Source organism: Amblyraja radiata, chromosome 38 (genome assembly GCF_010909765.2).
Source record: "Amblyraja radiata isolate CabotCenter1 chromosome 38, sAmbRad1.1.pri, whole genome shotgun sequence".
In the NCBI taxonomy this organism is placed as follows: Eukaryota; Metazoa; Chordata; class Chondrichthyes; order Rajiformes; family Rajidae; genus Amblyraja; species Amblyraja radiata.
In genome coordinates, this window is record NC_045993.1 from 6,309,502 (window position 1) to 6,334,824 (window position 25,323).

General features: G+C 46.9%; 1 protein-coding gene across 2 annotated transcripts; it reads left to right on the plus strand.

Annotated features, from left to right (window-relative positions):
- The first annotated feature begins 4,225 nt into the window (after positions 1 to 4,225).
- Positions 4,226 to 19,211, plus strand: LOC116966874 (chondroadherin-like). 2 transcript variants are annotated; one of them, XM_033013224.1, is made up of 5 exons: positions 4,226 to 4,447; positions 8,366 to 8,582; positions 11,194 to 11,638; positions 14,498 to 15,096; positions 17,654 to 19,211. In XM_033013224.1, the coding sequence occupies exons 3-5, from the start codon at positions 11,197 to 11,199 to the stop codon at positions 18,527 to 18,529; spliced, it is 1,917 nt and encodes a 638-aa protein (XP_032869115.1). In that variant the 5' UTR covers positions 4,226 to 4,447; positions 8,366 to 8,582; positions 11,194 to 11,196; the 3' UTR covers positions 18,530 to 19,211. The 2 variants fall into 2 exon arrangements, with proteins under 2 accessions (XP_032869115.1, XP_032869114.1); XM_033013223.1 differs by lacking the exon at positions 8,366 to 8,582 and having other exon boundaries at positions 4,227 to 4,447.
- Positions 19,212 to 25,323: the final 6,112 nt, after the last annotated feature.

Consider the following 25,323-nt stretch of genomic DNA (forward strand, 5'->3'; position numbering starts at 1 on the left):
CGCAGCGAATACTAGCTCTTCTGTTCAGCCCTCTGGGGCTGCAGGAACTGGGACCTGGTCAACTCAGAGCCCAGCCAAGCCTCCCTGCCTCACACACACACACTGTACTGACCTGCTAGGGGAGTGTGTGCATCGGGTGCCCTCTTTCTCCAGAGTCTCTGGGGGAGAGATGTGTGGGAGGGGAGTATGCGCTCCCCCCCTCCCCCCCCCCCCCTATGGGGATGGCAGGACATACCTGGGGGAGTGGGGCTGACGGGAATGCATAGGTTGAGGGGGCCGAATGGTCCATTTCTATGTCATAGAGTCACAGAGTGATATGGCCCTTTGGCCCAACTTGCCCACAGACATGTCCCTCCAAACCTGTCCTATCCATGAACCTGTCTGACCCTTCTTAAAGGTTGGGGTAGTCCCTGCATCAACTACCTCTTCTGGCAGCTCGTTCCGTACGCCCACCACTCTTTGTGTGAAAAATCTATTCCTACTAAATCATTTCCCCTACATCTTAAACCTATGCCCTCTGGTCCTCGATTCACCTACTCTGGGCAAGAGACTCTGTACGTCTACCCGATCTATTCCTCTCATGATATTATCCACTTCTAAGATAACCCCCTCATCCTCCAGCGCTCCAGGGAATAGAGTCCCAGCCTACTCAACCTCTGCCTATAGCTCACACCCTCTAGTCCTGGCAACATCCTCGTAAATCTTCTCTGTACCCTTTCCAGCTTGTGTGTGGGTGTGTTTGTCTGTCTGTGTCTGTGTGTGGGTGTGTCTGTGTGTGTGTCTGTGTGTGTGGTGTGGTATAGTGTGTGTGTGTGTGTGTGTGTGGTATAGTGTGTGTGTGTGTGTATCTGCGTGTGTGTGTGTGTGTGTGTGTGTGGTATAGTGTGTGTGTGTGTGTGTGTGTCTGTGTCTGTGTGTCTGTGTGTGTGTGTATCTGCGTGTGTGTGTCTGTGTGGTGTGTCTGTGTGTGTGTGTGTGTGTGTGTGCGTGCGTGTGTGTGTGTGCGTGCGTGTGTGTGTGTGTGTGTGTGTGTGTGTGTGTGTGTGTGTGTGTGTGTGTGTAACTGTGACACAGAGCTCCCATTGTCCAGTTAACCCTACCATGGACTGGCGACCACTGTGTGTGTGTGTGTGCGTAGAGCAAACACCCAGCAGTAAATTAACCATGGATGAACTGTTCGAGTGCACCACACGTCCCACATCCCATCGTGGGACGGAGACAGTAACAGAGCAATGTGGTTGTAGAAACAAGGAACTGTAGATGCTGGTTCACCAAGGAAAGAGACAAAATGCTGGAGTAACTCAGCAGGTCAGGCAGCATCTATGGAGAGAAGGAATGGGCGACGTTTCGGGTCGTGAGATCCGAAACGTCGCCCATTCCTCTCTCCAAAGATGCTGCCTCACCCACTGAATTACTCCAGCATTTTGGATCACAGCATCCTTGGAGAACATGGATAGGTGATGTTTCGGGCAGACTGAATTGACATATGGATAGATTAGTTTAGGAAGGAACTGCAGATGCTGGTTCAAATCGAAGGTAGACACAAGATGCTGGAGTAACTCAGCAGGCGAGGCAGCATCTCTGGAGAGAAGGAATGGGCGATGTTTCGGGGCGAGTTAGTTTAGTGTAGAGACACAGCAGAACGTTGACTGTCCATTTCCCCCACAGATGCTGCCTGACCCACAGGGCATCTCGAACAGATTAGTTGTTGCTCCATATTCCAGCCTCTGCAGACTCTTGTGTCTCTCCTTAGAGCTAGAAGTCTCTAATACAGGCACTGGGGTGGGAGATTGCAACCTTCACGTGGTCCGCCCTGTTTCGACGAATGCAAGCAACCCGGTGTGCACAAACAAATAAGATCAAATAGAACGAGTTGTCATACAACTTTAGGCTGTGCACGCCTCACGCAAGACACAGGCAATAATTTGGTGAACCTCCCCCTTACACTCTCCAAAGTCTGCAGAGCCTTTCTATAGGGTGGCACAGTGGTAGAGTTGCTGTCTTACAGTTCCAGAGAACTGGGTTGATTCCTGACTACGGCTGCTGTCTGCACGGAGTTTGCACGTTCTCCCCATTACCTGCGTGCGTTGTCTCCGGTTTCCTCCCACACCACAAAGACGTACTGTAGAGGTTTGTAGGTTAATTGGCTTTTGGTAAAATTGTAAATTGTACCTAGTGTGTGTAGGACAGTGTTGATGTACGTGGATCACTGGTCGGCGCAGACTCGATGGGCTGAAGGGCCTGTTTCCGCGCTGTATCTCTAAACTAAACTAATGCGGCAATCAGAATTGAACAGATTACTCCAAATGGACACACAATGTGCTGGAGTGACTCAGCGAGCCAGGCAGCATCTCTGGAGAACATGGATAGGTGACGATTCAGGTCAGGACCATTTTTCGACCGATACTCCAAATGTTGGTCACCAAAGTTTTAGCAGCTGGAACGCAACTTCCTGACTCTTATATTATGCCCCAAAACTTCCCAAAGAGTATCCTATACTGGTCAGGGTTGGGCCGAATGACCTGTTTCCAGTCACTCCGGTGATATGAATCCAATCTGCCACTCATTTGCACACCAAAGGCTATTTACCAAATAAACTATTTTTGGTTAACCTATAGGCTATTTATAACCAAATAACCTGTAACCAGCAGGTCTTTGAAATGTGGGAGGAAATCAGAGCAAGTAGGGGGTGGATTCCGCACTGTCAGTGGGAGAACGTGCACACTCCACACAGACAGCACCGGAGGTCTGGAACGAACCCTGTTGGGTATGAAACACAAAGAAATTACAAGGATAGACACAAAGCGCTGGAGTAACTCAGCGGGACAGGCAGCATCTATGGAGAGCGGGAATGGGTGACGTTTCGGGTCGAGACCCTTCTTCAGACTGATGTTGGGGGAGGGGGCGGGACACAGATAGAATGTAGTCAGGGACAGTAAGACTGGTGGGAGAACTGGGAAGGGGAAGGGAGAGAGAAAGCAAGGGCTTCCTGAAGTTAGAGAAGTCAACGTTCATACCGCTGAGGTGTAAACTACCCAAGCGAAATATGAGGTGCTGCTCCTCCAATTTGCGCTGGGCCTCACTCTGACAATGGAGGAGGCCCAGGACAGAAAGGTCAGACTGGGAATGGGAGGGGGAGTTGAAGTGCTGAATCTCGGATGAATTTTTTGGACGTTTCCTGTATTGTATATATGTATTACTCGAATAGAGTCTATTTTGAAATTAAAAACAGTTATGCCAGGATGTTGCCAGGACTAGAAGGTCTGAGCTATAGGGAAAGGTTGAGTAGGCTGGGCCTCCAATCCTTGGAGCGCAGGAGGATAGGGATGATCTTATAGAGGTGTATAAAATCATGAGAAGAATAAATCGGGTAGATGCACAGATTCTCTTGCCCAGAGTAGGGGAATCGAGGACCAGAGGACATAGGTTCAAGGTGAAGGGGAAAAGATTTAATAGGAATCTGAGGGGTAACTTTTTCACACAAAGGATGGTGGATGTATGGAACAAGCTGCCAAAGGAGGTAGTTGAGGCTGGGACTATCCAGTTAGACACTAGACAGTTTAAGTTATCCAGTTATACATGGATAGGACAAGTTTGGAGGGATATGAACCAAATGCAGGCAGGTGGGACTAGTGTAGCTGAGACATATTGGCTGGTGTGGGCAAGTTGGGCCGAAGGGCCTGTTTCCACACTGTATCACCCTAAATGAAGCATAGAAAAATAAGCAAATATGTTCAATTCTTCTTTTCATCGCTGGTTAAACTACATTGGGCTGGGGGAGGGAGGGGAAATATCATCCAGTTAGTGACTACGTCTATTCGCTTCTCTGTTGAGGAGGGAAGGCCAGGGTTTCAAAGCAAGGTGAACAACGACAACAGCAGAAGGGTGCAAAGGGGGCATGTTGGTTGGCATGGGCAAGTCGGGCCGATGGGCCTGTGTCCCCCTCTGTGGTGGGACCCACACTGTCATTTACGGCCATTTGTCAATGCTCGGGAAATCAGCCACAGGCTAATCTGTACTTGGGAGAGGAAGCCTCTGAAGAGAGGCCACAAAACAAAACAAAAGGAGGCCAAAGCCTGGTGCCTCGTTGTGGGCGCACCCTCGCCCCGCGTTCCTGTCGGGACAATTAGTTGTCTCGGCCCCCCCCCCCCCGCTGCACTCGACACTAACGGAAACTTCATCTTCTCCACTTTTGTCCCTCCTCTTCCACAGACAATTTCGGACAATGTCAGGAAGCTCCCGACTTCCCGAGACCCGGAGTGGGGAGGGAGGGAGGGAGGGAGACTCTCCACACCGGAGACACAAGTCGTAAGCAGCCTCTTGCGGCAGGAGCTGTCTGCCGTGACGGGGTGAGTGGACCTTCCGACCCAGTCACTGGCAGTGGCCGTAGTCCGATCTCCGTCCAGCTCGGAGGCTGGCAGTGGGATCCCTGTCTGCTTCCCCAAAGGTGAGTCGAAGTGATTTGTTTGAACTGCGATCTTCTGCCTGCGTACTATCCAGAGAGCAGCCCGTTGTGTAGCAGTGAAAGCGGCTGCTTCCTCGCAGCTCCAACCTACACGGGTGCGAATCTGGCCTCCGGTGCTGTCTGTGTGGAGTTTGCAGCAGTTGAAGGCAATGTCGTGAAGGTTGACACTAAAAAGCTGGAGTAACTCAGCGGGACAGGCAGCACCTCTGGAGAGAAGGAGTGGGTGACGTTTCGGGTCGAGACCCTTCTTCAGACTGAGAGTCAGGGGAGAGGGAAACGAGAGAAGTGGAAGGGTAAAGTGTGAAAACGAGAGAGTAACTCCGTCCTGCACAAAGGCAATGTTGTGTTGGGGAACAGGGAAGGAGAAATTGGCACTTGGTAGTGAATGCTTGATGGTCAGTACAGAGCGGTGGGCCGAAGGGCCTGTTTCCACACTGAATTACTCCAAAAGGTACATCTGCTGCGTTGGCAGGGACGGTACTATCTCTTCTCTCCCCTCCTCCTCCACATACAATCCTGCAATCAAAGCAATTCTGTTTAGTTTAGTTTATTATGTGTCCCGAGGTACAGTGAAAATCTTTTGTTGCTTCTTAACCAGTCAGCGGAAAGGCATGATTACAATCGAGCAGTCCACAGTGTACGATAAAGGGAATAATGTGAGATGAAAGTTTAGACCAAGATAAAGTCCAGTAAACACCGCTCAAAGATATTCCGAGGGTTTCCAATGAGGTGGATAGTAGCTCAGCACTGCCCTCTAGCTGTTGGTAGGATGGTTCAGTTGCCTGATAACAGCTGGGAAGAAACTGTCCCTGAATCTGGAGGCAGAAGAAAATGCTGGAGGAACTCAGCGGGTGAGGTGGCATCTATGGCGAAAATAAATAGGCGACACTTTGGGTCGAGACCCTTCTTCAGACTGAGAGGGAATCTGGAGGTGCATGTTTTCACACCTATACCTCTTGCTGATGGGAGAGGGGAGAAGAGGGATTGGCTGGTGTGCGTCTCGTCCTCGATTATGCTGCTGCCTTGCCGAGGCAGATTGAGGCATAAATGAAGTCAATGGAAGGGAGATTGGTTTGTGCCTCCACAATTTCTTACGGTCTAGGATAGAACTGCTCCCAAACCATGCTGTGATTCAACCTGATAACATGCTTTCTCTGGTGCATCTGTAGAAGTTGCACCTCATCAATCCTCTAGCTTCACAATTCGTAACTGTCTAATCCTTTTGTCTCACACCTCGTGTGTGTTTATCTCTGGCCCTTGTCCAACTATTTGCTTATCAACCCCCCCCCCCCCCCCCCCTCCTTTACTTGTGTTCACCTATGACCTGCCACGCTTAGTCCTGCCCCTCCACTCTTCTAACATTTAGAAGGATGAGAGGGTATCTCATTGAAACATATAAGGTTGTTAAGGGTTTGGACACGCTAGAGGCAGGAAACATGTTCCCGATGTTGGGGGAGTCCAGAACCAGGGGCCACACAGTTTAAGAATAAGGGGTAAGCCATTTAGAACGGAGACGAGGAAACACTTTTTCTCACAGAGAGTGGCGAGTCTGTGGAATTCTCTGTCTCAGAGGGCGGTGGAGGCCGGTTCTCTTTCAAGAGAGAGCTAGATAGGGCTCTTAAAGATAGCGGAGCCATGGGATATGGGGAGAAGGCAGGAACGGGGTACTGATTGTGGATGATCAGCCATGATCACATTGAATGGCGGTGCAGACTCGAAGGGCCGAATGGCCTACTCCTGCACCTATTGTCTATTGACATTGTTTCCACCACCCCACCCCTGCAAAGTCTACACCAATGCGCCACCCGTTAAGGTATTGTCTTTAAGTGTTCTTCTAGCAGGTGTGTTCAGTGTTCAGTGGGCAGAAGTCGTGCCTTTGAACCAGAAGGTTGTGACATCCAACCTCTCCCCAGAGACTGAAGCTCACACAGACCTTCAGGGTCTGAAGAAGGGTTTCGACCCGAAACGTTGCCTATTTCCTTCGCTCCATAGATGCTGCTGCACCCGCTGAGTTTCACCAGCACTTTTGTGTACCTCACACACACAGTGCTCCTTCAGATGAGAAGTTAGAGCCTGCCTGCCTGCTCCCTCTGGTGGAAGTTCAATGTACCACAGCACCGAGTGTTGCAGACTTAGCCCTCTTGCATTGATCTGCATGAATCCCTCACCTAACCAAAGAAAGATTTCAGTTTTGGGGTTCACTGTCCAACCTCCAGCCTCTTAGTGTTACAATGGCTCAACGGTAGAGTTGCAGCCTCATTACGCCCAGTCCGATCCTGACGACGGGCGCTGTCTGTACGGAGTTTTTACGTTCTCCCCGTGACCTGCGTGGGTTTTTCCCTGGGATCTCCCATTTCCTCCCACATCCCAAAGACGTGCAGGCTTGTAGGCCAATTGGCTTGGTAAAATTGTAAATTGACCCTGGTGTGTGTGGGATAGTGTTAATTTGCGGTGATCGCTGGTCGCCGCGGGCCTGGTGGGCCGAAGGGCCTGTTTCTCCACTGTATCTCTAAACTAAAGTAAACTAAATTGAGGAGACGATGTTTTTGGGGGGGGGAGGTTTATAGGCAACTTTGCTGCCCTGTGTTGTCCTGGGAGAAGTGAGTGCTGAAATTCCAAAGTCCCCAAAGTCCAAAGTGTTGAAAGCCCCAATCATGTATCTATATACTGTAAATGGCTCAATTGTAATTGTGTGTTGTCTTTCTGCTGACTGGATAGCACGCAACAAAAGCTTTTCATAGAGTCATAGAGTGATACAATGTGGAAACAGGCCCTTCAGCCCAACTTGCCCACACCGGCCAACATGTCCCAGCTACACTAGTCCCACCTGCCTGCACTTGGTCCATATCCCTCCAAACCCATCCTATCCATGTACCTGTGTGACTGTGTCTTAAACGTTGGGATAGTCCCAGCCTCTGGCAGCTTGTTCCATGTTCACAGTGACAATAAACTAAACTGAAATTTCACCAGCAGGAAGGTCATTCATGTTTGTCCTGTTAAAACAGATATATTGTATGGTGTAAAACATTGCTGCTGACAGCTTGTTCCCAGGCACCTAGTGAGAGAGCAGCTTGCGGAATCAGCCTGTAGCAGAAGCAGAAGAGAACAAAAGCAGGAAGCCGATCGGCAGCAGATACCATCAACATACGACTGGAAATGAGTTAAATCCCCGCACAGCCACCTGACCTCTGCACCAAGTGTACTCTTTAGATAAACATTGGCTTTCCAATATAGACAAGCTTGCATTTATAGGAAATTAAACACTGAATAATGCTGGAAATCTGAAATAAAGACAGAAAGTGCTTGAAACTGTGGGGAGAGAGGGGGGCGGGGAGAGAGGGGGCAGAGAGAGGGTGGCAGAGAGAGAGGGGGGCAGAGAGAGGGGGGCAGAGAGAGGGGGGCAGAGAGAGGGGGGCAGAGAGGGGCAGAGAGTCAGCATCTGCAGTTCCTTCATACGCAGGTGGCGCAAAGAGATGTGGGAAGCTTTGTGGACATTCATGAAGAGTTTCAGATGAATGAAAGACAGCACAGGGGTGAGTTAGAGAGATTTAAAAGAACATTAGCAGACCGTGGTTAGCAGACAGAGGCAGTGCTGAATCTAATCTAGGAGGCAACAAAAAAACATGGATAAAGGTGAAAGGTCTCGACCCTGAAACGTCACCTATTCCTTCGCTCCATAGATGCTGCCTGTCCCGCTGAGTTTCTCCAGCATCGTTGCCTACCATGGATAGAGGTTAACACAGCAACTGGGTTTGTAAGAGCAGAATAATTGCTGAGGATGTGGGCTCATGCTTGGATCAAACAGAATACTGGGGACACTGGATAATGGCCGTGTACTGATTCAATGTTTGTTCACCATATTAAATCTCGAAGATTAAAGATAGTCTGTTTCCTGTTGAGATTCGCCAGTGGAACAGGAAAAACAGAAGCCACGTTTTGCGCCCCAGATAAGGGAATCTTGCGCAGCCCAGCGGCCGGTTCTCGTCCAACCACTTCCTACCGCTTCTGAGACGCGATGCGATCTGTTTGCCCGAGCTGGAGAACAAGGTTTGATAAATAACCAGGGTCACGACCTCTGCTCAAGTAAGACTCTCCAGCAGAACGCGGCAGGATTCAGGTAAGGCTGGGACGTGGATGCAACATCGATGAAGGCAATTCACCCATTATTATTATTATTTAATCGCTGAAAACATTACCGACGCAGTGGTGCTGGTTTCCGACAGGCATCACCAAGCAGAGTAACAAATGCTCTCCACCCTCATCACAAAGATTTGGATTTCTTTTACTTTTAAATATTAATTTTTTGGAATGCTGGTGTCAAAAGCAAAGCCAGTAATTATTTATTTGATCTAATTGATGATTAGTGGAAGTTGGTGGAATTCTCTCTCATTGGTGACCCTCGGACTATCCTTGATTAGACTTTGCTGGCTTTACCTTGCACTAAATGTTATTCCCCAATCATGTATCTATACACTGTAGGTACACAAAAATGCTGGAGAAACTCAGCGGGTGCAGCAGCATCTATGGAGCGAAGGAAATAGGCAACGTTTCGGGCCGAAACCCTTCTTCAGCCCGAAACGTTGCCTATTTCCTTCACTCCATAGATGCTGCTGCACCCGCTGAGTTTCTCCAGCATTTTTGTGTACCTTCGATTTCCCAGCATCTGCAGTTCCTTCTTAAACTCTATACACTGTAGATGGCTAGATTGTAATTGCGTGTTGTCTTTCTGCTGACTGGATAGCACGCAACAAAAGCTTTTCATAGAGTCGTAGGGTGATACAGTGTGGAAACAGGCCCTTGGGGTGGGGAGATTGCAACATTCACATGGTTCGCCCTGTTTCGACAAATGCAATCAACCCGGCGTGCACAATCAAATAGAACAAGTTGTCCTGCAACTTTAGGCTGTGCACGCCATACGCAAGAAGAGGAAGAAGAAACAGGCCCTTCAGCCCAACTCGCCCACACCGGCCAACATGTCCCAGCTACACTAGTCCCACCTGCCCGCGCATGGTCCATATCCCTCCAAACCCATCCTATCCATGTACCTGTGTAACTGTGTCTTAAACGTTGGGATAGCCCCAGCCTCAACTACCTCCTCTGGCAGCTTGTTCCATGTTCACGGTGACAAGAAACTAAACTGAAAATTCACCATTCATGTTTGTCCTGTTACAACAGATATATTGTATGGTGCTAAAACATTGCTGCTGACAGCTTGTTCCCAGGCACCTAGTGAGAGAGCAGCTTGCTGAATCAGCCTGTAGCAGAAGCAGTAGAGAACAAAAGCAGGAAGCCGATCGGCAGCAGATACCATTAATATAGACTGGAAATGAGTTAAATCCCCGCACAGCCACCTGACCCCTGCACGTACTCTTTAGATAAACATTGGCTCTCTAATGTAGATAAGCTTGCATTTATGGGAAATTAAATATACATGGTCACGGAGAGAATGTACAAAATGTGTACAGACAGCACCCGTAATAATAATAATAATGGATGGGATTTATATAGCGCCTTTCTAATACTCAAGGCGCTTTACATCGCATTATTCATTCACTCCTCAGTCACACTCGGTGGTGGTAAGCTACTTCTGTAGCCACAGCTGCCCTGGGGCAGACTGACGGAAGCGTGGCTGCCAATCTGCGCCTACGGCCCCTCCGACCACCACCAATCACTCACACACATTCACACACAGGCAAAGGTGGGTGAAGTGTCTTGCCCAAGGACACAACGACAGTATGCACTCCAAGCGGGATTCGAACCGGCTACCTTCCGGTCGCCAGCCGAACACTTAGCCCATTGTGCCATCTGTCGTCCCGTAGTCAGGATCGAACCTGGGTCTCTGGCAATCTAACTCTACCGCTGCGCCACCGTGCTGCCCTTGTGTGTAGGATGCAATACCAGTATAACATAGAACTATTGTAAGGGTGATGTTTGGTCGGTGTGGGCTCGGTGGGCCGAAGGGCCTGTTTCCATGTTGCATCTAAACTAAACTAAATGTTCCTGCATATAATAGGTGGCCTGGGTGCAGAGTACAATGGTCAGGCTGAATGATTTGCTTATGGAGATCCTGCTCCCAATGGTGAATAATTAATTCCCTCTCTTTATGTAAACACTCCCGACAGCCGTGAGCTTTGGTGCTGATGAAGTACAACCTGGTATCCTGGCATGATGCACAACACTCACCGATGAGAGACACAAAATGTTGGAGTAACTCAGCGGGACAGGCAGCATCTGTGGGTAGAAGGAATGGGTGACGTTCAGGGCCGAGACTGAAGAAGGGTCTCGACCCCAAATATCTCCCGTCCTTCTATCCACAGATGCTGTCTGTCCCGCTGAGTTACTCCAGCATTTTTTGTCCATCTTCCAACATAAACCAGCATCTGCAGCTCAATAGACAATAGGTGCAGGAGTAGGCCATTCGGGCCCTTCGAGCCAGCACCGCCATTCAATGTGATCATGGCTGATCATCCCCAATCAGTACCCCGTTCCTGCCTTTTCCCCATATCCCCTGACTCTGCTATTTTTAAGAGCCCTATCTAGCTCTCTCTTGAAAGCATCCAAAGAACCTGCCTCAGAGGAATTCTCTGAGGCAGAGAATTCCACAGTTCCACAGTTCCTTCCTACACATGTTGTGTTTAAGGATTTTGAGGAGGGTGGTCTGATGAGAAGTACAGCCTGTATCCTGGCACGATGCACATCACTCACCGAGAAGTCTTTTGCCTTTGCAGAAGATGCCTCTCCTTGGATTCCTCCTATGCTGGGCGACGCTGGCGTGTTTCTTCACCACGGCGGTGGAAAGCCCGGAGAACGACCAGTGCCCGCAAGGATGCAAGTGCTTTGCTCACCGCCTGCACGTCAGCTGCACCAATATCAGCCTGGCCGACATCCCAACACAGCTGCCCAGCTTCACCTCCGAGCTGCGCCTCAGCTCCGAGCGCCTGCCGGAGATCGCGCCCAATGCTTTCCTCAACCTGCCCCCTCTGACCACCCTGTACCTGAACGACAACAACATCAGCAGGCTGGCTCCAGGGGCCTTCAATGGGCTGGCTCAACTGGTATACCTGCACCTTAACAACAACGGCATCGAAGAGCTGCAGGTTGGAGTATTTGAGAACGTAACCAAACTAGTTTACCTACACTTGGAAAACAATCTCCTTGCCAACATCGTACCAGGTATCTGAACGCTAGTCTGTCAGCCTTTTTCCTAGCCTGAACCTTCTCAATTTGTATTTAAGAAGGAACTGCAGATGCTGGAAAATCGAAGGTAGACAAAAATGCTGGAGAAACTCAGCGGGTGCAGCAGCATCTATGGAGCGAAGGAAACAGGCAACGTTTCGGGCCGAAACCCTTCTTCAGACTCAAGAACGTTGCCCATTTCCTTCGCTCCATAGATGCTGCTGCACCCGCTGAGTTTCTCCAGCATCTTTGTGTACCTTCTGAATTTGTAGTCGGCAGGGCAGTACTCTGCATGTGGCCAACTTGGATGTGTTGTGCATACTAATGTGCTGTTAGTGCCCCTTTTAAAACTGTCTAGTGAAGGTGATTTGGCTATATTGTTGTCTAGATCAATATCAATCAATATCAATATCAGTTTTATTGGTCACTTGCACATAATGTGCAAGTGAAATGAATTTGCCAGCAGCGGTACAATGAAAAGGAACACACAAAAACACAATACAAATTTAACACAAACATCCACCACAGCATTCATCACTATGGTGGAAGGCACAACATTTGGCCAGTCCTCCTCCATTTTCCCCCGTGGTTGGGACCTCAACCCTAGTTTATTCTGTCTGTGTTCAGTATTTAGCCTGTCTGCAGTATTGTGCTCAGTTTTGGTCACCCTCTTATAGGAAGTGTTGTTAAACTGGAAAGAATACATCGATTTACAAGGATGTTGCCAAGTCTCAACGGGCCGGGGCTCTAGGGAGAGGTTGGGCAGGCTAGGACCTTATTCCTTGGAACGCAGGAGGCTGAGGGGTGATCTTACAGGGGTGTATCAAATCACGAGGGGAATAGACAGGGCAAATGCACAGAGTCTATTACCCAGAGTAGGTGAAGCTAGAACCAGATAACATAGGTTTCAGGCAAGAGGAGCAAGGTTTCATCGGAACCCAAGTGGCAGCTTTCTCTACTCAGAGATGCGATGGGCATATGGAACGCGCTGCCAGAGGAGGATGTTGAGGCAGCCTTTAAAAGACACTTGGACAGGTACATGGGTAAAAAGGTTCAGAGGGCTGTGGGCGAAAAGGCAGGCAAATGGGACTATCTTAGATGGGGCATGTTAGTCAGCATGGATGAGTTGAGGTGAAGAGCCTATTTCCTTGCAGTCAATGATGTTATGTACAGAGATTGGTGAAAATCTGGAACGAACTGTTGGAGGAGGTGGTAGAAGCAGATATAATTATAAGTAATAAGAAGAATTTTTAAGTTTCGTTTCATTTCGAGATACAGTGGTAGTCGGCCCACCGAATCCGCGCCGACCAGCGATCCCCGCACACCAACACTGCCCTGCACACACCAGGGACAATTTTACAATTATACCAAGCCTACACGCTTCCAAGCCTTTGGAGTGTGGGAGGAAACCGAAGATCTTGGCGAAAACCCACACTGTCACGGAGAGAACGTACAAACTGCGCACGGACAAGCACCTGTGGTCAGGAACGAACCCGGGTCTCTGGTGCTGTAAGGCAGCAACTCTACCGCTGCGCCACCGTGCCGCCCTTAGTTGGGTTCAAAAGGAGTAGAGGGATACAGGGGCAATGTGGAAAGGTTGGTTTAGTCTCACACTCAGCACAGATGCGATGGGCCATTAGGGTTGACTCTGTGCTTCACAATTCTATTACTTCACGATCACAAAACTGTGAGGATAATAGTAGATTTCAAAGGGCAATTTCAATGCAGATAGATACAAAAAACCGTACAATAGACAATAGGTGCAGGAGTAGGCCATTCGGCCCTTCGAGCCAGCACCGCCATTCAATGTGATCATGGCTGATCATCCCCAATCAGTACCCCGTTCCTGCCTTCTCCCCCATATCCCCTGACTCCGCTATTTTTAAGAGCCCTATCTAGCTCTCTCTTGAAAGCATCCAGAGAACCTGCCTCCACCGCCCTCTGAGGCAGAAAATTCCACAGACTCACCACTCTCTGTGAGAAAAAGTGTTTCCTCGTCTCCGTTCTAAATGGCTTACTCCTTATTCTTAAACTGTGGCCCCTGGTTCTAGAAACATAGAAACATAGAAAATAGGTGCAGGAGTAGGCCATTCGGCCCTTCGGGCCTGCACCGCCATTCAATATGATCATGGCTGATCATCCAACTCAGTATCCTGTACCTGCCTTCTCTCCATGCCCCCTGATCCCTTAAGCCACAAGGGCCACATCTAACTCCCTCTTAAATATAGCCAATGAACTGGCCTCAACTACCTTCTGTGGCAGAGAATTCCAGAGATTCACCACTGTGTGAAAAATGTTTTTCTCATCTCTGTCCTAAATGATTTCCCCCTTATCCTTAAACTGTGACCCCTTGTTCTGGACTTCCCCAACATCAGGAACAATCTTCCAGCATCTAGCCTGTCCAACCCCTTAAGAATTTTGTAAGTTTCTATAAGATCCCCCATCAATCTTCTAAATTCTAGCGAGTACAAGCCGAGTCTATCCAGTCTTTCTTCATATGAAAGTCTTGACATCCCAGGAATCAGTCTGGTGAACCTTCTCTGTACTCCCTCTATGGCAAGAATGTCTTTCCTCAGATTAGGAGACCAAAACTGTACGCAATACTCCAGGTGTGGTCTCACCAAGACCCTGTACAACTGCAGTAGAACCTCCCTGCTCCTGTACTCAAATCTGGACTCCCCTAACATTGGGAACATGTTTCCTGCCTCTAACGTGTCCAAACCCTTAACAATCTTACATGTTTCAATAAGAATCCCTCTCATCCTTCTAAACTCCAGAGTGTACAAGCCCAGCTGCTCCATTCTCTCAGCATATGACAGTCGCAATGTTTTATTTAATTCTCTGCCTTTGTCCCAGGTGTGTTCTCCTCCTTGATAAAACTGAACCTTCTCAACCTCAGTAACAACCGTCTCACCAGCGTGTCGGAAGGGACATTCAAGAGGCTGCCAGCACTGCGATTGCTATTCCTCAGCAATAACCAAATCAAGGCCATTTCCCCGAGGGCCTTTGTTGGCAACAGAGCCCTGAAGAAGCTTTACCTCGACAACAACCAGCTGACAGCCGTGCCGCTCCGCACCCTGAAGAGACTAGAACTCCTGCAGATTAGCAGCAACAACATCTCCAGTTTGAACGCGGTCATTTTTAATAGAAAGCTAAAGGTCTTGATCCACCTGTACATGGACAACATGTTTCTGGACCAAGACCCGAGTTGGGCACTTTCCAAGTTTCGACAGCTGGAGATTCTGAGCATGAGGAACAACCGCTTGCCGACCTTATCCCACAACAAATCTTTCAAGTCCGTCAAGCAGTTTGGACTGAGCGGGAACGCCTGGAGGTGTGACTGCCAACTGCTCTGGCTCCGAGCTTGGCTTCTGAAACACGGAGCGGCAGACCAGAGAGAGGTCACTTGTAGTTCGCCCAGTACCCATTCCGGGAAACTGCTGGCCAATATACAGGTAAAAAATTTTTTTTTTTTAATTAAGTTTCAGTTTACAAGTTCTGCCAAAGCACAATACAAGCAAGGGCGTTCCATTTAAAAAAGTACAAAAAAAAAACAACAAGCCAATATGTGCTTAGCAAGTGCCCAAGCATCCAGGTAGGTTGCTTTACTAATGTTTAAACTTTAGAGATACAGCATGGAAACAGGCCATTCGACCCAGTGTCCGCGCCGACCAGCGATCACCCTGTACAACAGCACCATCCTACACACTAGGGACAATTTACAGAAGCCAATTAACCTACAAACCTGTTTAAGAAGGAACTGCAGATGCTGGAAAATCGAAGGTACACAAAAAAGCTGGAGAAACTCAGCGGGTGCAGCAGCATCTATGGAGCGAAGGAAATGGGCAACGTTTCGGGCCGAAACCCTTCTTCAGACTACTAAACCTACAAACCTAATTAACCTACAAACCTACACGTCTTTGGAGTGTGGGAGGAAACCAGAGCACCCGGAGTAAACCCACGCAGTCACAGGGAGAACGAACAAATTCCGTACAAGCAGCACCTATCGTCAGGATTGAACCCCCGGTCTCTGGTGCTGTAAGGCAGCAACTCTACCGCTGCGCCACTGTGCCGCCCCCAACTACCCCCCCCCCCCCCATATTAACTTTTGCTCTACATAAGCGCTTCCATCAACAATCTCCTCTTCCCATTCCCACACCGAGGGGCGGCAATGTGGCACAGCTCGTGGAGATTCTGCCTTATGGCTCCAAAGATCTTGGTTCAATCCTGACCTCAACTGCTGTCTGTACGGAGTTTGCACTTCTCCTTGTGACTAAAGATCATAGAGCGGACTCTATGATCTTTGCTTGTGACCGCTTGCGTTTCGTCCAGGTGCTCCACATCCCAAAGATACATGGTTTGATAGGTTAAGTGGCCCTCTGTAGGAGGAGGCAGGTGATCGAATCGAAAAGCCTTGTCCCTTTGTACGAATTCATTCAAGAGTTCTCCCGAGTTACCCTGATTCGAACTCGGAGACTTACGACAATGGCCGCTCGTCGGTACTCGGGGCTCTCGTGGACATTTTTCAACATGTTGAAAAATCTTCCCGAGCTTACCGCTTTCCCCGAGTACCTGCCGTTAGCGTGACGAGCCGCTAAGAGACGTCCCGAGCTACCCGCTACGTACATTCTATGTGCTTACCATGAGTTTTTGTTTTTTTTTTAAACTCGGGAGAGCTCTTGAATGAACTCGTACCGTGGGACAGGGCTTCTTAAGATGAGAACGTGAATCAAACAAAAAGGATGAATGTAGAATTACTGCAAATGGGTACTTAATAGTCAATTTGAACTGATGTTTCCACGCTGTATCTCTCCAGGACTCTAACATCACTCCCACCTTACATGCTAAAACTAGACGAAAGCATAGTACTTTCTGAAGGAGGTAGGTCCATCAAACGGCCAACTATTTCAAAATTAGTGTCTCCACAAAATCCCAGCGATAGGTCTGTGCTCCAGATGTGATCATTAACGGTGGTTGATGCATTAGACCACAGATCATCACCAACAAACACGTGAATTGTTTGCAGAAAGTGGTGAATGCAAGGACGTTTTTGGAGTAGGGGGAAAGTAATGCAAATGCAGAAATCTTCTGCAATAAACATTTGCCGTTTTTAAGTACTTGTTAAACCACGTGTGATGCAGTCGGGAATCATACCACCAGCTCATCTCCTTGAGGAAGGAGTTTGTTGTTCAATTGGAGATGGTGGCTTTCTCATGGTAGATGCACAATGCTGCCGTAACTCAGCGGGACAGGCAGTATCTCTGGAGAGAAGGAATGGGTGACGTTTCGGGTCGAGGCCCTTCTTCAGACTGATGTCAGGCTTTCTCAAGAAGGGTTTCGGCCCGAAACGTTGCCCATTTCCTTCGCTCCATAGATGCTGCTGCACCCGCTGAGTTCCTCCAGCATTTTTGTGTACCTTTCTCATGCCTGTTTGCTATGCAATTGACGGAGTCTCATAAACGTTATTGAAGAAGCATTAGCGAATAAGCGATAAGCTTTTCCCATTGAGAGTAGGGAAGATTCAAACAAGAGGACGTGACTTGAGAATTAAGGGACAGAAGTTTAGGGGTAACATGAGGGGGAACTTCTTTACTCAGAGAGTGGTAGCTGTGTGGAATGAGCTTCCAGTGGAAGTGGTGGAGGCAGGTTCAATTTTATCATTTAAAAATAAATTGGATAGGTATATGGACGGGAAAGGAATGGAGGGTTATGGTCTGAGTGCAGGTAGATGGGACTAGGGGAGAATAAGTGTTCGGCATGGACTAGAAGGGCCAAGTTGGCCTGTTTCCGTGCTGTAATTGTTATATGGTTATATGAATATCTAAAGTTCATTTTGTGAATGGTGCATACAACAAATCAATGGGTAACAATTTAAGGTAATGAGTTGATAGGTTAGATTAGATGAGGTAGCTTGTCTGATGAACACAAGAATAAAACATTGAATCGAAAAGCTTGGTCCGTACCAGATATCTACATATGGATTTAATTAAGTATTGCTGTTCTCTTTTATAGACAGAGTTTCTGACTTGCCCTCCGTACAGTTTTGAAGTCACTGCCACTCCATGGCAAAGGGACAAGAACAAAGGTTCCACTCCGAGAGGTCTTCCTTCAACCCAAGGGACTGCTCAGGCCACCTCTCCAAACGCAAGCAGCAAGCAGACAACCATGAGGGCCAACACTGTGGAAAAGGCCCTCCCTGTCTATCCTGACCCATGTCTCTCAAATCGGATCAAAGAGGTCACAGTGAATGAAGTGAGCACAAACTCCTTGCTGGTGAACTGGGATGTCCTGAAAGATGTGGGCGATGAATACGAGATTCGCTACAGCACTGCTGCGAAAGTTCAAATCCTTCACATGATTGGTGGTGTTAGAGAAGTGGAACTGAGTCAACTCAAGGCGGGAACACTTTATAAAATCTGTGTGATCCCTCAAAGCAGCAGCATCCATTTATGCCATCGCCCCTCTTCCAATCAATGCTTAGAGGCACATACCGCTGGACTACCAGGTAGTGCAGAGGCTGTACAGTCCGGAGACAAGAATGGACAGTATGCAATAGTGGGAGGAATTACTTTGATGGTGGTTCTAGTCGTTATCAGCGCTGTAATTGCTGCCGTCAAACTCAAGTCAAGGCGCATAAGCTTCCAGAGACATTACGATGAGGATGAATCCACATTCGTTGAACATTTTGAAATAGATCCAAACAAGATGGACTTTGATCAAATCAACGGCGCTTTCGAAGATACCATTGACGACAGCAATGTGCATGTCTCTCACGTGGTTCAAAGTCCAAAGGTTGAGAACGTGTGCACAGTGGATTGTTACACCGCCCCCGCAGCAGAGTTAGGGGCCGCAATTAAATGTACATCATTCAGCAACGACATCTTGTAACACGCAACATCGATTTGATACCACTGACGCATTGACAACGGGTAACCAGCTCGATTCCAAATAGTTTGAAAAAACCATGTGCCTTCACTAAAATACAATTCATATCTGGAGACAAGGAATAGGTGATGTTTCAGGTTGAGAACCTTCTTCAGACTGAGTCAGGAGAAAGCCCTTTACCTTGGCTCCTTAAGTCTGAGGAAGGGTCTTGACCAGAAATATCATCTATTCCTTTTCTCCAGAGATGCTGGCTAACCTGCTGAGTTACTCCACATTTCAGTTTAAACCAATATCTGCAGTTCCTTCCAACATATAAAATTCATTTAATCCTTCTGAACAAGGGCACAATTGACTTGTACATTGATTCCTTTTACTGGAGAAAACATGACTTTGGAGAGGGACAATACTGATTCAATGCATCCAACTGCAGCAGTGTGTTCGGTATTCAAAACCAAAAGATCTGATGCTGTTACTATTCAGCGATCCGTGGCATGGCTTAGCTAATGTTTCATCCTTCAAACACAGAAGATCTGCGTCATTAATGTAGATCAAGTGTTAATCACTTCATTGACTGCCATTATTCCTGCAACAGTAAATATGGTTCAAAAATATTTTATTGGCTGTGAAGTACTCCAAGATACATGGTTGTAAAAGATGCTGTATAAATTGAAGATGGCCCATCCTCTTTGCCAGTGCCTCTGCTTTTTATTTTTAAACATAGATTTGAACACTTGTCAAACATGCATGACCAAATGGGAGCTCATAGGTTCATAAGTGATAGGAGCAGTGTTAGGCCATTCGGCCCATCAAGTCTGATTCCAGACTGATTCCTGGGATGGCAGGACTTTCATATGAAGAAAGACTGGATAGACTCGGCTTGAACTCGCTAGAATTTAGAAGATTGAGGGGGGATCTTATAGAAACTTACAAAATTCTTAAGGGGTTGGACAGGCTAGATGCAGGAAGATTGTTCCCGATGTTGGGGAAGTCCAGAACTAGGGGTCACAGTTTAAGGATAAGAGGGAAGTCATTTAGGACCGAGATGAGAAAATCATTTTTTACACAGAGTGGTGAATCTATGGAATTCTCTGCCACAGAAAGTAGTTGAGGCCAGTTCATTGGCTATATTTAAGAGGGAGTTAGATGTGGCCCTTGTGGCTAAAGGGATCAGGGGGTATGGAGAGAAGGCAGGGATGGGATACTGAGTTGGATGATCAGCCATGATCATATTGAATGGCGGTGCAGGCTCGAAGGGCCGAATGGCCTACTCCTGCACCCATTTTCTATGTTTCTATGTTTCTAAGTCTACTCCGCCATTCAATCATGGCTGATCTCTCTCTCCCTCCTAACCCCATTCTCCTGCCTTCTCCCCATAACCCCCAACACCTGTACTAATGCAGAATCTATCTATCTCAGCCTTAAAAATATCCATTGACTTGGCATCCACAGCCTTCTGTGGCAGTTGAGCAGTTTCAATGCCACATGGTCCTCTTCACAGAAGTCATAAAGCACATTTCATCACATTATGAAGAGGTGAATCCTCCATATACAGGCAGTTCTCCCAATTACTTCATTCCTCCCAATTAATCCCCACACAGCAGCATTTATGGAGCGAACGAAATAGGCAACGTTTCGGGCCAAAACCCTTCTTCAGACCCTCCCTCACATGGCCATCAACATGCCTTGGATTCACTTGCCACTATCCAGCACGATGCAATTTACAGTAGCCCATTAATCTACCAGCACTTTGGGATATGTGGGGGGAGGGGGGGAACTGTAGGAAATGGAGATGCCCAGTCTGTCACTGGACAAATGTGCTAATTCCACAGACACAGAGGACAGAATTAAACCCAGATCACTAACTTTTGTGCCTTGTGTCACGGACAAAAATGACAAGTTAACATATTAAGCAGGGGCAGGATGTGAGATTCGAACACGAACCTCTGGATGTTGTGCATCTGAAACATTATGGCAAAAAAAAACAAAATTCTTTTAAAAATCAAAAAAATTCACACCCTTTGATCAACAATTCCTTGTCCTTCTTCTTGGGTGCAGTTGTTTGATCAACGCCTACTGCTATTGTTACAGTTGAAACTGGGTTGCAACGTGCAAAGTAAGTGCATGGCGTAGTTAAGTCAAGTGATCGAGACAGCGTGTGCAGTCGCAGAATGAGACTCATTTTTAATAGATGGACATTAAAAGAGAACGATGACACAATGTGTCTTTATCTTGAAGATTAACAAGGCAACAGAAAACATGACACCAACCCTCACTCGATTTGAAAGCTTTATATAATCAAGCCTATGTAAACAACAGCACAGGAGGGTTTTTTTTGAAGTGTTCACATCAAACTCTTAAGCCTGCTTTGCCATTCAATAAGGTCATGATGACTGTTCTTCAACCTCCTTGTCCATTTCCTGCACTATCCCCATCTTACAAGATACATTTATTTGTCACATGTACCAATTGGTACGGTGAAATGTGTGGCCGCCATACATTTTCTCAATCCCCATACAATCTTCTCAATTCCCCTTAAAAAAAACAAAAATCACCCTGAATACACCGTGACTGAGTTCATAGCCCTTCAATAGAGAATTCCAGTCATTACCCTTGAGAACATACAACAGTACAGCACAAAAGGCCCTTCAGCCCGCTATGTCTGTGCCTAAGATGATGTCAAGACCAACTCTTATCTGCCAGCACATGTTTCTCCATATCCATTTGCCCGTCCAAAAGTTTCATAAATGCCACTATCGTACCTGCCTCAACCTGTTTCAGGTACTCATCACCCTTTGTGTAAAAGAACATGTCCTGCATATCTCCTTGAAACTTTGTCCCTCTCACTTTAAAGCTATGCCCTCTTGGTTTTTTTTCTCCAATCGTGGGAAAAAGGTTCTGGCTGTCTATCATATCTAAATATATTTTATATACGTCTATTAGATTTCACTGCAACCTCCAGTATACACGAGAGTACAATCCAAGTCTGTCCAATCATTCCCTGTAACTAATACTTCCTAATCCAGGCATCATTCTGGTAAACCTCCTCTGCACTCTCTCCAAAGCTGCCACATCCTTCCTGTAATCAGACAACCAGAACGGCACGCAATACTCAAAATAATTTGTTTGGGGTGGGTCTTAGAAGAGCTTTTGTTTTGTGCTCGGGAGAACAGCAGCTCTGGCGTTTCAGCTCGTACACATCCATGGCCGTGACCACCTTGCGCTTGGCATGATCGGTGTAGGTGACAGCATCCCTGATCGCATTCTCCAGGAAAACCTTTAGCACCCTATAGATCATAGAAACATAGAAAATAGGTGCAGGAGTAGGCAATTCGGCCCTTCGAGCCTGCACCGCCATTCAATATGATCATGGCTGATCATCCAACTCAGTATCCTGTACCTGCCTTCTCTCCATACCCCCTAATCCCTTTAGCCACAAGGGCCACATCTAACTCCCTCTTAAATGTAGCCAATGAACTGTGGCCTCAACTAAATTCTGTGGCAGAGAATTCCAGAGATTCACCACTCTGTGTGAAAAATGTTTTCCTCATCTCGGTCCTAAAAGATTTCACCCTTATCCTTAAACTGTGACCCCTTGTTCTGGACTTCCCCAACATCGGGAACAATCTTCCTGCATCTAGCCTGTCCAACCCCTTAAGAATTTTGTAAGTTTCTATAAGATCCCCCCTCAATCTTCTAAATTCTAGCGAGTACAAGCCGAGTCTATCCAGTCTTTCTTCATATGAAAGTCCTGACATCCCAGGAATCAGTCTGGTGAACCTTCTCTGTACTCCCTCTATGGCAAGAATGTCTATGGCAAGATCAGACCCAAGATCCGCTTGACCCTGCCAAGCAGTGGATGGCTGGTTTGGTGATGCTCTGGGTGTTATGGAGAAGCATTTTCTCGTGCTGCTCAGCTCTGTCTTTGCTCAGTCCTTTACCTCCTTCAGACGTGATGCTGCTTCACTCCAGTCGCGGCAATGGCTAAATAAATTTATTTTATATCTTAGCTCTGAAGGGCAAGCCCTTATTTTGAATCTGTCTCCCCAGTCCGAAATGCCTCAGCTAGGGCAAATCATTCTTGTGTCTATCCATCAATTCCCTGATGAACCATACACATTTAGTCTAGATCGCATCTTATTATTCTAAATTCCGGAGTTTACAGCCTAATCTGCTTACTCTCTCCTAAATGGGCAAGTTCTCCTCATCCCACGGATGAACATATCCTGCTCCCTCCCAATCACAATTTAACCATTCCTCGGGCAGGGAGACCCGACACAAGTTTTCGGTTAAAGGTCTTACTAGGGCTCAGTGTAATCCTCTTGCAATACCACTTCCCTTCCTAATTGCAAGCTCCACTTGCATGTTGATATTCAGTAAATTATTATCAGATCCTCCAATCGCCAACCCCTTCCAATCTCTCACCATTAAAAAAAAAATACTGCTCTGGAATCTTTGTTTTTTGCATCTTCTTCAGTTCCTCGATATTCTTTCTCCAGTAGTAAGCCATGCAAATAACAGTTGGATGACTTTTGCACAGAGGTTATCACAACCAAAGTGAAAGGGTGGACCCTTTGCCTGCCTTGGTATACATTGTCACATTCACACATGTACACAATATTTAGCAGCCAGTGAGAAAACAATGAAGATATACTTGCATCAATGAAGCATCTTTATCAATGTCGGAACAGTTCAAAAGCAATTCATACAAATGAATTCTTCCAAAGCAGTGACATCACAGCCATTCTACACGAGTTACAGCCCAAACACCAATTACATGAATAGCCACTTTTTGGCAGTATTCATTATGGGAATAATTTTGGCTCAAAGAACACAATAATTCCCTGCTCTTCTTCTGTCGGAACCATGGAATCCATATCAGGCATCTGAACAGGCTGCATTCAGTTTAACACTCAATAAAAACACACCCTGACAATGCATTATTCCCAGCAATGTCTTTGAATAGCAAACCATGTTAACTAGAGTCCTATAAGTCTGTAAACTTCCTATTTTTTTAATCCAGAGAAGAGTTTTCCAACTATATGCTCAGTTTAATGTTGCGCGGGGGAAATTTGATTGCCCATTTGTCCAGCAGAAAATAGTGTGTGGATTACCAGGCTAGAGAAGTTCAGCAGCAAACTTCAACTGCCGTAGGATTTGACCACATTACAAAATAATGTAACTCTCCTCTCCCCCCCCACCCACCCTCCCAAATACTATTAATGTAACTAAACCTGAGAGTTTCTGCATTCTAAAATATCAAAGATCAATAAGGCCTGCAAATTACTTGTTTTTACCCAACAGTGCTACTGCAGTTTACATTCTGATCTTTTAAAATAGGCGTACAGAGAATATCCCTTTTATGCAGGCACAGGGCAGTCTATACCATAAAGAGATTAACAGCATCACTGCACAGTTGGTAAGAGCAATGCTGCTCGGATGCTAATTTAGAGTCAAAGAGAATGATACAGCACGGAAACAGGCCCTTCAGCCCAACTCGGTCATGCCAACCAAGATGCCCCATCTAAACTAGTCCCATTTGCCTGCATTAGGCCCTTCCATGTACTTGTCCGTGTCTGTTAAATATTGTTATTGTACCTGCCTCAACTACCTCCTCTGGCAGCTCATTCCATATACCCAGCACCCTGAGTGAATCATTTATATAACTAAGACTGAAGTTACTGGGTAAACGGAGTCCTACTCTCCCAATATCCCAACACAAGAATAAAAGCTAATATTACCATTTCTAATTGAGATCATTCGAACTTTCCACTTTACCCCAACTTTGCACCATGTTATCTGGAGCATAAACGTGACTGCTATTTTTAGCAATACCAGATAACAGCTCAATATAAGCAAATAAAATCAAAGTAAGCATGCAGGTACAGCAGGCAGTGAAGAAAGCTAAGGGCATGTTGGTCTTCATTGCGGGAGGACTTGAGTTTAGGAGCAAGGAGGTCCTACTGCAATCGTACAGGGCCCTGGTGAGACCTGGAGTATTGTGTGCAATTTTGGTCTCATAATTTGAGGAAGGACATTATTCCTATTGAGGGAGTGCAGCGTAGGTTCACCAGGTTAAATCCCAGGATTGCGGGACTGACATATGATGAAAGAATGGGTCGACTGGGCTTGTATTCACTAGAATTTAGAAGGATGAAATTCTTACGGTTTGGACAGGCTAGATGCAGGAAAAATGTTCCCGATGTTGGGGAAATCCAGAACCAGTGGTCACAGTTTAAGAATAAGGGGTAGCCCATTTAGGACTGAGACGAGGAAAAACCTTTTCACCCAGAGATGTGAATCTGTGGAATTCTCTGCCACAGAAGGCAGTGGAGGCCAATTCACTGGATGTATTTAGCTCTTAGGGCTAATGGAATCAAGGGATATAGGGAGAAAGCAGGAAAGGGGTACTGATTTTGGATGATCAGCCATGATCATATTGAATGGCCGATTGGCCTACTCCTGCACCTATTTTTCTTTGTTTCTACGTTTTCTATGTTTCTGTGTTAACAGGCTGGGTCAATGCTCAGAAGCAAAACAGACTGCTGAGCGATGATAGTATTTAGACAATCCAAAAGGACTGCATGATGCAAACTCTTTATATTCATATAAAATTTGGGGGTAGGATTCATACATGAATAGACTTTTCTTCAAAATCAATCATTGTGAGGCAATAGGCTATCCCATAGTCATCTTTAAATCAGCCCCGATCATTTGGCATGTTCAGTTCTCAAAGCCATTTAGAAGATGAAAGCATCTCTTTTGAAAAGATGCACTGGGAATATATTAGACTAGTGCTC